This window comes from Aspergillus nomiae (genome assembly GCF_001204775.2).
Source record: "Aspergillus nomiae NRRL 13137 chromosome Unknown contig00241, whole genome shotgun sequence".
Taxonomy (NCBI): Eukaryota; Fungi; Ascomycota; class Eurotiomycetes; order Eurotiales; family Aspergillaceae; genus Aspergillus; species Aspergillus nomiae.
In genome coordinates, this window is record NW_015378296.1 from 1 (window position 1) to 16,583 (window position 16,583).

The 16,583-nt window shown below is 50.6% G+C and overlaps 6 protein-coding genes across 6 annotated transcripts; 4 read left to right on the forward strand and 2 right to left on the reverse strand.

The window, feature by feature from the left end:
- Positions 1–4,145: 4,145 nt before the first annotated feature.
- ANOM_008112 (putative glycosyl hydrolase) lies at positions 4,146–6,169 on the reverse strand (the record flags this gene model as incomplete). The annotated part of the gene is made up of 2 exons (XM_015553368.1): positions 4,146–5,224; positions 5,287–6,169. 2 exons carry the CDS (start codon positions 6,167–6,169, stop codon positions 4,146–4,148), a joined length of 1,962 nt encoding a protein of 653 aa, XP_015404793.1.
- Positions 6,170–7,262: 1,093 nt separating this feature from the next.
- ANOM_008113 (MFS sugar transporter) lies at positions 7,263–8,961 on the forward strand (the record flags this gene model as incomplete). The annotated part of the gene is made up of 2 exons (XM_015553369.1): positions 7,263–7,467; positions 7,532–8,961. The coding sequence occupies 2 exons, from the start codon at positions 7,263–7,265 to the stop codon at positions 8,959–8,961; spliced, it is 1,635 nt and encodes a 544-aa protein (XP_015404792.1).
- Positions 8,962–9,272: 311 nt separating this feature from the next.
- Positions 9,273–10,754, forward strand: ANOM_008114 (NCBP3 domain-containing protein; the record flags this gene model as incomplete). Its single annotated transcript, XM_015553370.1, has 2 exons — positions 9,273–9,444; positions 9,507–10,754. Exons 1-2 carry the CDS (start codon positions 9,322–9,324, stop codon positions 10,752–10,754), a joined length of 1,371 nt encoding a protein of 456 aa, XP_015404789.1. The 5' UTR covers positions 9,273–9,321.
- Positions 10,755–11,177: 423 nt separating this feature from the next.
- ANOM_008115 (uncharacterized protein) lies at positions 11,178–12,656 on the forward strand (the record flags this gene model as incomplete). The annotated part of the gene is made up of 3 exons (XM_015553371.1): positions 11,178–11,430; positions 11,519–12,366; positions 12,396–12,656. 3 exons carry the CDS (start codon positions 11,178–11,180, stop codon positions 12,654–12,656), a joined length of 1,362 nt encoding a protein of 453 aa, XP_015404788.1.
- Positions 12,657–12,898: 242 nt separating this feature from the next.
- Positions 12,899–13,484, reverse strand: ANOM_008116 (60S ribosomal protein eL29; the record flags this gene model as incomplete). Its single annotated transcript, XM_015553372.1, has 2 exons — positions 12,899–13,256; positions 13,344–13,484. The coding sequence occupies 2 exons, from the start codon at positions 13,482–13,484 to the stop codon at positions 13,221–13,223; spliced, it is 177 nt and encodes a 58-aa protein (XP_015404791.1). The 3' UTR covers positions 12,899–13,220.
- Positions 13,485–14,678: 1,194 nt separating this feature from the next.
- On the forward strand, positions 14,679–15,710 carry ANOM_008117 (F1F0 ATP synthase subunit delta). Its single transcript, XM_015553373.1, has 6 exons — positions 14,679–14,867; positions 14,941–14,963; positions 15,051–15,181; positions 15,295–15,383; positions 15,445–15,534; positions 15,597–15,710. The coding sequence occupies exons 1-6, from the start codon at positions 14,736–14,738 to the stop codon at positions 15,627–15,629; spliced, it is 498 nt and encodes a 165-aa protein (XP_015404790.1). The 5' UTR covers positions 14,679–14,735; the 3' UTR covers positions 15,630–15,710.
- Positions 15,711–16,583: the final 873 nt, after the last annotated feature.

The following is a 16,583-nucleotide window of genomic DNA, read 5'->3' on the forward strand; positions in this document are numbered from 1 at the left end:
TTTTATTTCTCGGGCTTTACAAGTGAGAAAAGGTGTCGGGGACCAAGTGGTTCCCGATTCGCCCAAGTGCCCGAATCTCCCCGTTCCGGTTTAGACTCCCTTCAGCCTCTAACGACTCCGTAAAGTCTGGATTTTGCTCCGTCGGACTTGTGCTGGTTAACCTTGCCCTAAACCTAACTCAGGGATTCGGACAACGACTATGTATGTCGCATTCGTATATAGCCAACTTATGCATAACATATTCATCCATGACAGTCAGTCCCTTGGCCAGGTTGGACCTACGACTCGATAGTGGTTCAATAAATCCTACGCCTATGTATTCGTGTACCATGTCTCGCCCTTTTGATAGTCTCTTTCCTAGTCGGTGGAGCTATACATCCAAGTCCCCTGTCGAGGAAAATAAAAAATAATAAAAGAAGGCCGATGGCGGATGGCGGATGCCCAACGTGAGGTCTAGAAGATGCTTTCATAGTGTATATTTGGTTCCTCCTCATTGCCATTCCCCCCAACTGCCAAAGCAGAAGTGGCATCGTTGTGACGCCACAATCCCAATCTAGTGGTATCTGACCCTGCAAAATACCAAATGGAGAAGTCCCCCAACCTCGAAAGAGTAGGAGATATCGCCAATGTCTCTCTCTTTGTCACCACCCGAACCCATGGCAAGGGTTGAACGTTGTCTAGGTTCCAGGTCCATGAAGTCGGGATCTCCTCCTCAGTCCCACCGCTATACGAAGAACAACTACGTAGATTCAAAGATGCCCAAAGCCACCTCGTACTGATTCTTTCAAGCAGAACGGGTGACTTTCCGCCCGGCAGGCGTGGGAAGCCATCCGCCTCCCCATTGTATCCAATTGACTTGCGGGTCCGGTCTTTGGCTTCTGCAGGGATGCCACGGTGAATGAAAACCAAAAAGACGGCATCTCGAACATCTTGTTTGGCAACCCTCCCCCCCGGCCTGGGATATCCCCATACATACTAGTCCGTGATCCTAGAATGAAACATGATCCTGGTAGAAATGCAGTGGCGTCGAGAAACACCGGGATGCGGCAGGGCCAAGCATCGGATTTTCAACTTGCGTATGGCTAAGAAAGCCGTTGCACATCATCGACTGAGGGATATCTTGGACTCCCGCTGACACGCGGTATCCACTGATCCGCTGGAATCTGGAATCTGGAACCCTTACCTATAGTATTCCATTCTTTGTTTTAGTGAGCCATCGGGGAACGTGAGTGTGCTAGGGGTTGCCTCATTCCGGTCGGAATAGTTTGTCATATGGCCCACCACTGCAGATACTTTTGACGACAGGACCAGTGTGGGGTGGGTTGCGGGACATGACACCGGATGATTTGACTTTGCTCAAAGACTATCAGTGCAAAGAGTCCCACAGAAAAAATGTAAGACAGCGATGTGAAGAGGGGTTGCAAAGCCCTTTTCGGGCTTTGGTGAAACGGCCTGTCAGATAACAATTCGAAGGTTCGCCGTCAATGCACTGGATAAAGACTGTCCCGATTAGGAGGTGACAACATACTCGAGATTTACAAAACACAACCGGTTGTAACGTCCAGCGACCTTTCGCTGTATTACGTCGAAACCGTCACAGATAGAGTAACTGACTGATACCGTACTTGTTGGTATATCTGGTCTATCTGTAGATACCAGACTATACTAGTCCACTCTCCCCTTCGGAGTGTCTCTGTGATCCCGATGGCGGAGGTCTGGTCAGATTAACGCCACCCGCGCATCCACTGAGTGGACATATTCGGGCCATCTGCGGCATTTTCCTCCATATCCATGTAGATAGGTCGTCAGCTCGAAGCATTCATGGAGCACTTGGAGGCAAGCGGACTGGGCTATCAATCTGGTCAATGTCAAATCAGGAGCGGTTCGCGCGACATCTTTGCCCCCGCCTGCATCCTCGTGGTCATGGATGTTCCTTGCATACATCGTATCTCTGTATGGGTGGGAAGCATAATCCAGTAATTGACAGAGCAGCTCAAGCATTATTTCCATCAATGAATTTCACAAAGAGCGGCCGTCAGTACATCCCTTCCTTACTCAGCCGGTTCGTGTTGCTGCACAAGGCTACCTCATCTTGATCATAGATTACCTGAGTGGTTGATGGTCCTGATAGCTTTCCAGCCATTGAAGTCTCACGAAGTGAATGTAACCATAAATAACTTGCATTTAGAAACCTCAAAAAATAGGGTTGGTGGTTGTGAAACCGCAGCGGCCTGAGGATGATGAGAGCCCGTGACAGCCCCTTGCCTTTTTGGGTCAAGCCAACGTAGTTGTATTGTTCATTTCTTTGTCCACCACCGCAAGTGACTTCTTCACTAACGGAGTCTCTTGTCATCTACTGCCGATCCAGGAGAGTATGGCTGCCATTACGCACTACACACCATACCCCCGAAAGCATAATCATTTGCCGTTCACAATCACAGAGGAGACGATCAGACCGAGCATGACTCGAGAAGGAAGCAAGAAAGTGCGTAGCGGGCCCCTCACGATGCATCCTTCCAGCAACATCTCGTGGGTTCATTGCCACTGGTACCCTTCGAGACCAGGTGAGCAACTAACCCTTACAGAGTGAACTTTCATCGCGCAGAAAAGCTTACTGACGCCTGCGTGCCCAGTGGTCTGGTCAGACATCCGGTAATAGTGGCAACTATCTTCATCGGGGCCATGATCTCACAGTGACGAGAGAAAAAAAGTACCGTTGCGCAAAATTGCTCATGGAAGCGTCCATGATATTAGAAATACAGCAGAACTAGCGATCTACTAGTATAACTTAGTGATCGTCTAGTCAGTTAACTATGGGCTCGGCTGTGAGCAATGCGGGTTGTGTGCACGGTTTCTACCCGGCTGTCGAAACTCTATCGGCAGGCGCCATCCATTCCAGGCCCAGCTTTTCAGCCTAGGGTCCCAGCACACAGGTTAAGCGCATCGCCATCCCGTCCGTAAGCTGGGAAATGTGCCCCATCCCCTTACGGCTGGGCAAATAAGCGATATGGACCGCGATCCACGGGCCCCATGCTGGTTTGAACTGCTTCACAGTCACCTCCTGGTCCCGCTCCTAGGCTGCCTGTCTAACCGAGAGTTGTCAAATTAGTGCTGAATCTGGGAAGAATGTATCGTTGTTCTGTCGCACTACTCGAAGCCGGTGTCTCGGATTAACACCCGCTAAATGCCGTGGTACAATTACAGGTTCTAATATTAGGCATGAGCTTGTTGGAACTTTCCAATAACTCGCTTCCAACATCGTCGCAACGTGAGGAAGAGGGAGAGGAGAAGAGGCCCAAGAATGGGGAGGAAAGACTGTGTCACAGACCCTCTGATGCATCGTACTTGCAATTTCGTGCCCGGCAAAGGTGCCGGTCAAGATTTTCTACCCAACACAAAACATGACCTAGCCTGCTCCACTGACTCCTCACCTTTCCCCTCATCTTTCCGCTTGAACCGGGAGGGGAGCGGCTACCACTGGCATGCTATTGCCAAGTTGCCAACAATGAGCCTGATATGATCAGCGTGGGCACACGTGCTGCGTGATACCTTTGGCGGATTCAGATACATCACAATCCAACTCTTGAGTGCTCATCAATAAGTATAGGATGAGATCATGGCTTCCTCATAATTGAATCATCAACTTCCATTTTCCTGCTAAGAAGAAAAAAAATGAAAAATGAGCCATCTCAATGGCCAGGTTCCTCAGCCACTTTCTGGGTTCGGCTGAGAAGGCTTCGCTGGATCCATATTGGCTAATGATCAGTGGCGTAGAACGCATACAGTGGACTTGGTGACAATTTACACTTTTGGTAGGATCGAATTATTGTTTGTGATTCAATCATGCATAACGCATACATCTAATCAGGCTTCCGCGGCAGTCTCCATTCCAGAATTCCTCCTATGTCGAAGCCTCTGTTTCTCAAAGCCCAAAATTTGGGATTGTGAAACCAATTAACAGTTGATTCCAAATATGGTTTCCACTTCGCTTGCATGAATGTGATCAGATGCATCTCATGCGATAGTGCTCTGTATTCTACGTCTAACCAGGTTTACTGGCTTGGTTGACTAAGAAAATGCGCAAGATATATTCAGGTGACAAATTGATACTTGACAAGAAAACATTGTATGCTCGTACCGATCCTCTATGCCCTGACAAAAACAGGCATTGTCTCAATCGGACAAGCAACCTCGACTGTCTTGCCTCCCTCGTAGACCTTGTCTTCACCCCACAATGTCCACGAAGCCCCTGCTGGCAGATAGGCAGTTATCTTTCGCTGCCCTGCTTCAAGGACCGGCACTACAAGGTATTTAGATCCATACATGTACTCTGTCTCGATATCCCATGCGATCTTGTCCTCCGGGAACTCATAGAACAAAGTCCGGATCACCGGGGAACCCCTCTCATGGGCTTCTTTCATCAAGCTCCTAGTATAGTCTCGGAGCTGTTCGCGGATGCTAATGTACTTCTTGCAGATCTCGTAGATCTCCTCTCCATACGACCAGACCTCATTGTCTGATCCCGACGCAGTTGGCTGTCCCTCTGGCTTCGGTTCGCGGTCACCATGCAGACGCATCACCGGACAGAACGTCCCCCATTGAAACCACCGAGTAAAAAGCTCCCTGAATGCGGGATCATCCGGGTTACCTCCATGGAAGCCGCCGATATCCGTAGTCCACCAAGGGATCCCAGCTAATCCCATGTTCAGTCCGGCAGCCAGTTGATTGCGGAAGGAGCTCCAGGACGATGCAATGTCGCCGCTCCAGACAAGGGCACCATACTTCTGGCTGCGGCCCAGGCACAACGGAGGAGGTTCACGATGTTCTGTTGCCCTTCGGCCTCCATGCTTCGTAGATGCCCGTGCGTACTCTTTGGGGAAGATGTTTCCGATCTGCATGTTGGGGCCGGCATGGTAGCGATATATATCGAAATCGTAGATGCTGTATTCGGGCTCCGCCTCGTCTAACCAGAAGACCTTGATGCCCTTGTCATAGTAGTTCTTCTTCGCAGTTTGCCAGATGAACTTCTGGGCTTCGGGATTGGTGGCGTCGAAATGGGTGATGTCGCCATCACACTGCATGGCGATTCGCAAGCCGCGATCGTGGCGGATTAGGAGGCCTCGCTCGAGCATCTCCTTGTAGTTCACGGACGTGGTTTCCACGGTAGGCCAGATGGATACCATTAGCTCCACGCTCAGCTGCTTGAGTTCTTTGATCATAGCATCTATTGTTCGAGGTAGATGTCAGACGGTGTTTATATCTGTGGTGGTGCGAAGGACAACTTACCAGGATCGGGCCAGAATTCAGGATCAAAGCTCCAGTCGCCTTGATGTTTCCAGTGGAAGAAGTCAATGACAATCAGGTCTAGTGGGATCTGTCGTCGTTTGTATTCCCTCGCCACGTTAAGCAGCTGTTCCTGGTTCCAATACCGGAGCTTGCATTGCCAGAACCCTAAGCCGTACTCAGGCATCATCGGGACATAGCCAGTCACCTTAGCATACGCCTCCTCAATCTCTGCTGGTGTGTCACCTGCGACGACCCAGTAGTCCAGCGCCTTGGTAGAGTATGCCTCGAAGCTCATAGTATTTGTTCCAAAAACAGCGCGTCCAATCCCCGGATTATTCCACAAGAAGCCGTATCCGAGGGAGGAGATGGCAAAGGGGACGCTGGCCTGGGAGTTGCGATGAGCCAATTCAACATCAGCACCCTTGAGGTTCAAGGATGGCTGTTGGTATTGACCCATCCCGAAGATCTTTTCCTTGGGATCGAGGGACTCGAAGCGCATGGTGAGGTGGAAATCGCCCCCTAGGATTCCTCGCAGCTCGCGAGCTTCGACATCCAAGGCACTGCATTTCGGATCCTTGGGGTCACGACGATTACGAGCGTATTCCTCCAGGAGCTTGTTTCCCTTGGAGTCGTAAATGATGACCTTGCCGCGCTGGGACACAACCGCTCTGATTTTGCCGTTGGAGATGCTCGCCTCCTTGCCTCCCGGGGTCTCGATGACGGGCTTACTTGCGCTGGGTTTTGTGGACAGCGCCCAGTCTTCGGTGGGCATCGATGAGAGCTTCGTCGCCCTCACTCTGAATGCGTTCTCACCCCATGACTGAATCCAAAGAAGATGGTCATCGAAGCGAAAGATGAGCTTGTCGTCTTCGGCATAGAGCATGATGGGGAGATTGAGGTTGGTCGCGTGTTAGTGGGCTTAACTGGTTCAAGAGGGTTAATAACAAATACTGCAATCTCCGGAGGAGAAGAAATCAATTGTTACCTTGGGGATATGGAGCCATTAAATGATCAGAGCCAGTGGTGGTATTATGTTCCCCCCTCGTGGGGACTTGGCCTCACCAACGCAACAGGCCCCCTGCAACTCATGCAGCAATGCGACCAACGCCGGGGTTCCAGCCGTCGGTATATAACGACAATTGGCAGTTTACCTGCGGAGGAGCTCCGGTGGTGGTGGGGGAAGTCTGATATATACTTATCCATATTAACCGGCGGGCGAGCGCTCTTCGGATTGGTACATGAGACTGACTATAGCCTAAAGGCCGCCGCGCCTCAAGGCTAGAGAGCACATCTCCAACGGCGTTCCTGTAGAGAAGAGCGATGATTTACCTGCGAGATAAAGATGTGGAGGCTCCGATCTCTTGGTTTCTCCCCCGCATTTCCATGACGTCCTGTACGCCACGGATCTCCATAGGCTTCCCAATTGGTATCTAGAATGTCTGATTCTCCAGTCTGATTGTGTATACAACGCCGCTAGGGAACTCACACGATGCTCCCTAAGCTTGGCAGTGGTCCTTCTATCCAACAGGATCTTAATCCAGACGATGTCATACTCCTGTCCAACACAAGCGTTTCACTGACACCCCCACGCTCATCCAGGCCGAGCTTACGCAGCTTGCCTCTTGACAGGCTCTCCGCTTTAAGCAATCAGATATCGGGGAAAGTTGGCCCGAGATCCTTGTCATTGAAAGCCCAATAGGCCAAACCAACGCTCACAACATATGCTGTACTCCATACCCCATGAGGAGCCATGTCAATCCTGCGGGGTGCATTTCATTTACCCCAGGAAATGGACAAAGTCCGGTGTCTTGGCTACTGCTTTAGAGTTAGGATGCAGCATAATGATGCGTTTGCTCGTGGATGAGTTGCCTCTCAGACACCCATCGGAGCTATAAATACGTCGTGTCTCCTTGTATCTGGAATGCATAGCTCACGCACCTCTCTTAGGCTTTCCCGTGGGCATTGTACTTCTAAACATGAAAATCGACGAAGACGTTTCCAAGGAGCACAGTGCTCACATAGAACATGCCGTAGAAACTACGGTTCCAACCAAGGACGCCCTGCAGGCCTCTACAGATGAGCATGAAGCTACCGTATGGGAGGCCCTGAGACACAACTATAAAGCTGTGTTGTGGTCTGCCGCTATCTCGTTGTCCATCATTATGGAAGGATATGATGTTGGTGAGCATTATCATACATATTGCTATTTCATTGAGTTGCTGGGGCTTTAGTAACGGCGCAATAGCCCTAATTTACCAGTTCTTTACATACCCTGCGTTCCAACAAAAGTTCGGATCATACCGTCCAGAGCAAGGGGACTATATAGTCACTGGACCCTGGCAGGCAGGTCTCAGCAATGGTGCCAACGTCGGTATCGTGATTGGAGGCTTCATGAACGGCTACTTGTCTACAAGATTTGGATATAAGAGAGTCCTTCTGGTGGCCCTCTTCTTTATGAACTGGTTCATTTTCATTCTCTTCTTTGCTCCGTCGGCGCCTGTGCTGCTCGTCGGGCAGATCTTGTGCGGGCTCACTTGGGGCATTTTTGCGACATCGTCGCCAGCCTACGCCTCGGAAGTATGTCCCCTTGCTCTCCGTGGATACTTGACTTGCTACGTGAATCTCTGCTGGGCCATGGGTCAATTTATCGCCTCCGGTGCCCTTTACGGCTTGCTTAAGATCGATAGCGAATGGTCTTACCGTATTGCGTATGCTCTCCAGTGGATCTGGCCTGTTCCTCTCTTCCTCCTTATTATGTTTGCGCCAGAGTCCCCCTGGTGGTTAGCACGAAACAATCGTATGGATGATGCATATAGATCTCTTGCGCGACTCGACACCCGAGGTCGTGAATCACATCAGAGAACCCTAGCGCAGATCATGCATACCCTTGAGCTGGAGTCAAAGTTGGAGTCCGGGTCTAGCTATCTAGACTGTTTCCGAGGCATCGACCGGCGCCGCACCGAAATTGTCTGTGAGAGCTTCGCAGGTCAAGTCCTGTCAGGCTCGGCCTTTGCCTACACTCCCACCTACTTCTTCGTCCAGGCGGGAATCAGCACCGAAAATGCCTACCAGATCTCGGTAGGGGGTACGGCGATTTCCTTTGTCGGGACTGTCATTTCGTGGTTCTTGCTGACCCGGTTTGGTCGACGCCAACTATACGTGACTGGCATTGCCTGTTTGACCTGTTTCTTGTTGATCATCGGAATCACGGCTGCGGCATCTGAGTCCAGCAGCGCGAAATGGGGTCAAGCTGCTTTGTGTTTGGTTTGGCTGTTCACTTATTCCGTCACGCTGGGTCCGGTTACCTACACTATTATCTCTGAGACGTCGTCCATTCATTTGAGAGCGAAGTCAGTTTGCCTATCACGCAACGTCTACAATATCACCAATATCGTTGCCCAAGTCGTCGAACCTTATCTGATCAACCCGACTGAGGCCAATCTGAAGGGCAAGACGGCGTTCGTCTGGGCAGCGACCGCAGCGGTGACCGCCGTCTGGGCGTTCTTCCGACTACCAGAATGCAGAGGCAGAACGTATGACGAGCTGGACGTGATGTTTCATCAGAAAGTGCCTGCCAGGAAGTTCGCTACTTATCAGGTCAACGCGCATGATGCGGATGCACTGAAGGCGAGTCCTGCGGAAGGTGTTGTAGACAGTAGTGGTGACAGAGCTTGAACGAAATGTACCGGCGCTAAAGTAATCTGGACTTAGAATAATGAAATGAAACTTATTCTTTATTCTTATTAATTTATCATATACATAAAAGAAATCAATGATGATCTTTGAGTGATTTGTAGCTTCCAACCAAAATTAACTCCGTCGTCGCCGCCTGCGAGCGGTGAGCCCAGTGACTTCTGCTCATCGCCGGCACTTCCAAAGCTTCAGTTCGCGATTGCCTCATATCTTTCTCATATCCCTCTCCTCCCCGCTTTGGTATAAGCAGAATTTCTTTTCAAATTATATTCGTGTGTGCTACACATCTTCCTTACTGCATCAACCACATTCCATTCAGTCCGCAAGTGACCCTCCCCCGCAATGGAGGTCGCCGGCGTACAACAGCCTTCCGCCTCCAACGGTGACCACGCCATGGATGCGTCAATGGATATCGACATGGACCTCGACCTTGGTCCGTTACCGGAAGCCGAGGCAATCGAAACTGTGAGTATGAATGCATCCAAGTTGCCCGCCGTGTCTCGTCTAACCCTCGTCGCGCGACTCAGGACCCAATGGGCGGAGCAATTCCCTTTCAAGATGGAGCCGTAGATCCCCAGTCGTCAGAAGCCCAGTACGAAAAAGTACACGTCAGAGGTGTCGACGAATTGACGACGGATAATATCAAGCAATTTGCGAACGAGCACTTCACCCTCGAAGCGCCTTCCCGAGTCGAATGGATCGATGACACATCGGCAAATCTCATCTACTCCTCGCCTGAAATCGGTCTCCAGGCTTTGTCGGCCCTTACGCAGGCTAGTGAAGAAGAAGATACGTCTGAGTTACCGGCACTGCGACTCCGATCCGCTAAGCTCCTCTCTTCCCACCCCGATTCCGTACTCCTGGTGAGATCGGCCGTGAAGACCGATCGCAAGAAGCCTCGCGCCCATGAGGCCAGTCGCTTCTACCTTATGCACCCTGAACACGATCCTCGCGAGCGTCTGCGACGGGAGTTTGACGATAGACGACGTCAAGGTGGCGGAGACGATGGGGATTACAGGCGGAGACGGTTCGACGGCCGGGAGCTGCGGCGACGGAGGGATCGTGACGGAGATGAAATTATTAGCGCTAATATGTATGACGATTCGGGGGCAGCTGGCACAGATTATTCCGAGACAGGAAGAGGTCGCGATGAGCGAGGTCGGCGCCGGGACCGGGACCTGGAACTCTTTCCTTCGGATGAAGGACGTCCTTCGGGGCGCCTTCAGAATCGCAGTGCTTCTCCAGGTCGCGATACGTTGATGGAGAGTGGGTATTCGGAGCATGACCGTCGCGAGTCGCGCAGGCACTTCCGGGAGAGATCGCCTCAGATCGATCGTCGGAATAAAGGCAAGGAACTCTTCCCGTCTTCAAAATCTTCCGGTGCCGATGCCGATGCCAACTCGCGAGAGCTATTCCCGAATAAACCAGCCAACAGTTATCTCAAGAAGGAGCTGTTCCCCAGTAAGCACAGCAATCACCGTCGGTCGGATGCCATTGATGCTGCGGACGAAACGGCCGACCTTTTCTCGAAGAGAATCTCAGTCCCTCTTGTGGATGGTTCTCGAGATCAACGACGGAACAAAAACGTCGAGCTTTTCCCAGACTCTGAAGAGAGGGAAGTTAATATCCGTGGAGCCGCTGGCCCAGACCAAGGGTTCTCGATTCGTGGCGCGGCAAATGGTCTCTCGATTAAAGGACGGGGCGCATCGGTTCGCGAGCTCTTCCCATCCAAGTACAAATCCACGCCGGCAAGGAGCTGTTCTCGGATAAGATAGAGGGACGGGGAGGTCCACGACGGAGGGCGGAGGATATGTTCAGCTAAAAAGCTTTTAGAAATTGCACATCGGCGAGAAACGTGAATGTACAATCATTCGGTATAATCGGGAACAAGGGAGTCTTTGAAAATCAGATAGAAAACGGGTCTAATGATGCCATCCAATTTGTGATACCAATGCTTTCCTCTTTTTCTTTTCACTTTCTTGATCTTGTCTACGACCTCTCCATATTTAAAAACCTGCATACTCGCTTTTTACGAACATGTATTATACATTGGCTAGATTCTTGAAAACTCAGTGTGCCGTACATACGGAATGATATGACCCGAACCTTTTTAAGATAAAAACTATGGTTATCGATCCCGATGTTTATCACGACGTCCAACTACATCCCAACTTCAACACCAGGAACAATAAGCCAGAATGCCACCTACGTCTCAGAGCCCTCCGTTGGCGAGTATTTTGGTAGCCCGCTTCTTACGAAGCAACAACTACGCCGAGACTCTTAATGCATTCATCCGTGAAGCGGGATTGCCCGCCGACGCGGGGCAAGTAACAGACAGCAAAGAAGACAACTGGACGATCGAGGGCGTACTCGAGGAGAAGAAAGCCTTCGACCAGACTCTGGGATTCGAACGGTACGGCGAAGAGGAAAAGGATGAGTGGAGCGTTCCTGGTGAGTCACTTTGCGTCTCTCGCCACAGATATATATAAATTCTCCCTCCATAAGTCAAATAACCCAGCCTGGCTAACGTACCACACAGCACCTTCCAACCCCAAGCTCATAGAGACACCAACATCATCAAACATCCTCGCCTGCTCCGTGGATCCATGGAGACACCCCGATAGCACCGAGGACAACAACCCATCTCGTCTCATAGCCACAGGCGCAGACAAACAGCTCCATCTCTTCCAGACAGAAGCCGACAATGCCACCCTCAGCTCACTCCCAAGACTCTCCGAGTCCCCAATCCTCTCATACGCGCCTATCCGCAATGGAGAATACGTCTGTCTAACCAACATGTCGGGCCAGCTGCTTCTACAACGGAACGCGGAGATCCTCGACAAAAGAAAAGACCACGCCAAGTACGCCGTCAAAATAGTCGCATTCGAAGACAACGACTCCGCCACATGGGTAGCCACAGCCGGCTGGGACTCCAAGATCAATATCTACCGTCTCGATCTCGCCAACGAAGCGATCGGCGAGCCCGTCGCATGCATCACTCTAGCCTCCAACCCGGAGTCGTTGCTCTTCGTCCAACACCCCGATACCAAGGAACTGCTTCTGCTGGTCGCCCGCCGCGACTCCACCCATCTGTACTACTACCAGGTCCAACGACAGCCGCCGTACGAATGCACCCTCCGTGGCAAACAGAATCTGGCGCCCCATTCCAACGCCTGGATCGCCTTCTCCCCGTCCTGTCTCGCCCTCAGCCCCCATGACCCGGGCCTCTTGGCTATCGCTACCTCTACTTTGCCGCATATGAAGGTTATCATTGTGCGGCTTCTGTTCCCGGCTACAGGGAGCTTAGATGAGAGCGCGGAGCCGGAGACACAAGCTACGCAGGCTCTCGCGGCGCTGTCGCTTCAGAACCGCGAGGACGCTGCCATTGTGATCCAGCTAATACGTTTGCGCCGCAGACGGCGTATTCGACGCCGCAGGTTGCTTGGAGACCGGATGGGTCGGGGGTCTGGGTTAATGGGGATGATGGGGTGATTCGGGGGCTGGAGGCTAGGACGGGGAAGGTGGTTACGGTGTTGAAGGATGGGCATGTGGCTGGGTCTAAGATTCGGACGATCTGGGCGGGTTGGGTGGATGTTTTGAGGGATGGGGAGATTGTGAGGGAGGAGTGGTTGGTTAGTGGGGGGTTTGATAAGAGGTTGATTGTCTGGAAGGCTTGATCGTATCACTTTGTAGTTGTGCTGGTTACTTGAGCTTGCGTGGAGATGCATGGGTCGTGTATTATATCTGACTGTCAACGTCATTGGGAGCAGATAAGGGAGAAACAGTTATGACAACATAAATGAATTGATGTAGTATGAATTGATTGCTATTCTGGTCTACGGATGTAGCCCTCCGTCCATGCACCCTCTCGCCACAGAGTTCAGGCAGAAGGTGTTTGGTAATTGGAGGGCATGGAATCTTCTCTCGGCACGTTGAAAAAATCCTTCAGCAAGCGCGCATGAAAATAAGCACGAAGCTGTACACACATATGCCTGTTCATACGAACATTGAAAGCCCATCATCGGGGCTGCGGAACTGCACAACCTACTGACCAAAACACACAGGAAAAACGGAAACAAGTGTCAGGCCATGTCGTGGAATCGAATCATATTGTCTTATTTAGCAACCGTTGCGCGGAACCAGCCAGAGGGTCTATCCGACAGGACGCCTGGGATCATGGCACGTGTGAAACACCAACTCAATGCGCTCCCATTTTTAATTCATTTCTAAATTAAGTTGATTTATGCGATCTCACGCTTGCCCTCCTTGCGCTCCTTCTGTAGCAGTTGTTAGTCGGTCTTTTTTCAAGTGTTTGGCGAGTGGTCGAAGTGCGTAGGTGTGGAGAGGGGAGATGGTCAACGTACAAGAGCCTTCATGGTTCCGTGAAGAGCGTGACGGTGGTTGCGGCGGAACTTGGGGTCAACACCCTTGAGGGAGGGGTAACGGTGAGTCTTAGGCTTCTTGATACTGTTGCGAGTCAAGTATGTCAGCGGCCTGCTCCTCATCGTTTCATTCCGTAGTATCCATCTCGGAGGGGCGTTGGCTGAACATGTTGCATTGCTGGATCTGATCTCGATCATCCCGAGTTCGCTGTCGAAATAAACCGCCCACCACACCCAACAATACAACATATCGCCGCAATCCCCCTCCGGTCGAAAGATGCCGTGCTTCAGGAAGGATAAGGATCGAATGGTACGCACCCGTTACGGTGAGCCTTCTGGCTGTTGTGGTGCTGAGAGGCGTTCTTAGACTCTGTCAAAGGGAAGACGTCAGCTATTCCGAACGACGAAGTCCAAAGATCCCGTCATTTTGGGAAATGATGCCAGGACCAAAATCTCCATATTCATTCAGGAGAACCAAGGGATCACCACATACTGGCCATCTTGTCGGATTTGTCGCAACTGGGAGACGGTTGACGATGAGTTGGCGAGTGAGGTTACCCTGAACTGAAGCAGAAGGCGCAGAGACTCTCTCCGCCTTTAGGGCTCCCGTTTGTGGGATTTCGCTTACCGTCCGCGGCTTAGCGCCTTTGGTGCCTTACGTCCTTAGGTATGAGCCTACCGTTTATTATACACAATTACTATTCCTCGGATTATAGACAGACTCTGAAGTATATATACTATGAGGTCATTTAACAACATCCAATTTATATTTTTTACGATAGAGACATTATTATACTGTGCAAAACAATCCAAAGATGGGGTCCTCCATAGGTATATCGGTATTCACCATCGGCCCGTGACCGGATGACTAACGAAATGCCATGCCAACTCTATTTGTTCACGTGATATCAAACTATGGTGGTTAGTTCAACATTCATATTGCCGGTCAAGACCCATGCAATATCAGAGCAATGATTGTTTGAAGGTACGTTAGCTGAAACACCCGTAATTTCGGAGGTCAATACTGTTATGGTCTGCATTGAGTTGACTCTCAGGTTCCTCATTTAGAGTAAGACTGTATGGATTGCAATCCTGCGGCTGCACATAACATACATCATACAGAAAATAAAGGAAAATCCAGGAAAGAAAGACCCAGAGCCGAGGGACAGTAATCCATGTAGCCGATATTGTCGGATTGATGTAGTAGTTGTAGTAGAGAAGACTGCAAGACTTTTGCTGGGGATTCGGAATGTCCGCCACGTGACCGGGCAAGAGCCGCTAGGGAACAACCGGCATCCGACTTCGACCTTTGCAACTCAAACACAGGTCCAAGAGGGATACCATCACCGTCGTCTCCTCCCCATCCATTGCAAGATGAGCTCTCTCCGCTTCGCTCGCTCTGCCCTCCGGGCCCGTCCCTCTGCCTTCCGCGTTCCTCTCCAGCGCAGAGGTTACGCCGAGGCCGTGAACGACAAGATCAAGCTTTCCCTGGTCCTTCCTCACCAGGTACGCCCGACCCCGAGGTTCCCTCCTTGTACACGTATATGTTGCCTTAACTAATCAATTTCCTACTTCATAGACCATCTTCAAGTCGACCGGCGTGTACGTTTGTTCCGAATCCCGCCCTACCGAGAGTTGAGGGTCGGCCCTGCCTCGTTCGCAGCTGTACTTACGATCTTTTTCATGTAGTGTCCAGGTCAACATTCCCGCCGAGTCCGGAGAGATGGGTGTTCTCGCCAACCACGTCCCCTCCATTGAGCAGCTCAAGCCCGGTCTTGTTGAGGTCGTTGAGGAGGGTGGTGCTTCCAAGAAGTTCTTCCGTACGTCCGACGACCCATGTTGACGCCGCGCCCCGAGCCAGGACTGGTCGATGCGGGCTACATCAATGCAATATATTGAACAACGCTGACATGCATAACTCGTGCTGCTACAGTCTCCGGTGGATTCGCCGTTGTCCAGCCCGACTCCCAGTTGAGCATCAACGCTGTTGAGGGTTTCCCTCTTGAGGATTTCAGCTCCGACGTACGTCCCGAATCTCGACGTGTATCCTGAGATACGTACTAACGAACGCTTTTCACCACAGGCTGTCAAGAACCAGATCGCCGAGGCCCAGAAGATCACCAGCGGCAGCGGCAGCGAGCAGGATATCGCTGAGGCTAAGATTGAGCTCGAGGTGAGTAGAACCCATGTCCCCTTGTGGAAACAAAATGAGCGGGCAACTAATGTTTTCTAAAGGTGCTTGAGACCCTCCAGGCTCACCTCAAATAAATTACCTGATGTACATATCCACTCGCGATTCCAACCTTGAACGTGTAGAACTATAACCAATTATTATTCTTTATTGACCTCCTAAACACGTGCTTCCATATCATCCTTACTATTGTGTTGCCTGTTGTGAAGCGTGTTCTCGTGACTCTTGCGCTTTATAGTACACACGCTTTTCTCCTTGGCTTTTGCCCTATTAACCATAGCTATACAATATTCAACCAAAGCACTCGTTATTACTCTATAGTCATTCACTGACCATATTGCCCTTCAGTGAGTAGCATACATTAGCATAGATCATGTTGGATTCAACATAGATACGGCCATATAAGGATGATTCCAGCTTAGGCGACGGCACGACTACCTGAATTTATCTCATTTGCCCTGAGCGATAATCTTGTGGTTTCGTTTGTATCAATCCTTGGGTTAGGGTCATGTTTAAGGAAATGGTCCAGGTCAGATATCACACGCACAATACCGCTATTACTTTTACAAATTTTCTATCAAATCCGCGAAGTGTGTATACAACTACGGTAGCTTTGAAAGCACAGAATGCACGAAATGAACCCATTAGAATTTTAAGGTCAAATGCGAAGGCGAAATCAGAACAACAGATCATGAAAGGGCAAAAAACAAAGCAAATAGTAGACGGATGAAAGAAGCCACAAAGATGAATAGAAGTGAAACGCCATATACATAATCGACATATCCCTCCCATCCAGAACCCATACCCATATCCATATCCATTTCCTCGTCCCGTATTTGAGGTATGTACGTACATTTTCGGCGTAGGTTTGCCTGTCCATGATTTTGTATTGCTGTTCAGGGCCCTTTCGGGTATCATAAGCAGTGAAGAGCGTTTTATCAGCTCTTCTGAGTTGTGGTACCTAGGGCTAAAAAAGGGACTAGACAGGATCAACGTTTGTATGCATCATTAAGTTGCCATTTCATCGTGTC

Coding starts and splice junctions, on each gene's coding strand:
- ANOM_008117 (XM_015553373.1), top strand. CDS start 14,736: ATGAGCTCTCTCCGCTTCGCTCGCTCTGCCCTCCGGGCCCGTCCCTCT. Junction 14,964..15,050: donor ATCTTCAAGTCGACCGGCGT/GTACGTTTGTTC, acceptor TTTTTCATGTAG/TGTCCAGGTCAACATTCCCG. Junction 15,182..15,294: donor TGCTTCCAAGAAGTTCTTCC/GTACGTCCGACG, acceptor GTGCTGCTACAG/TCTCCGGTGGATTCGCCGTT.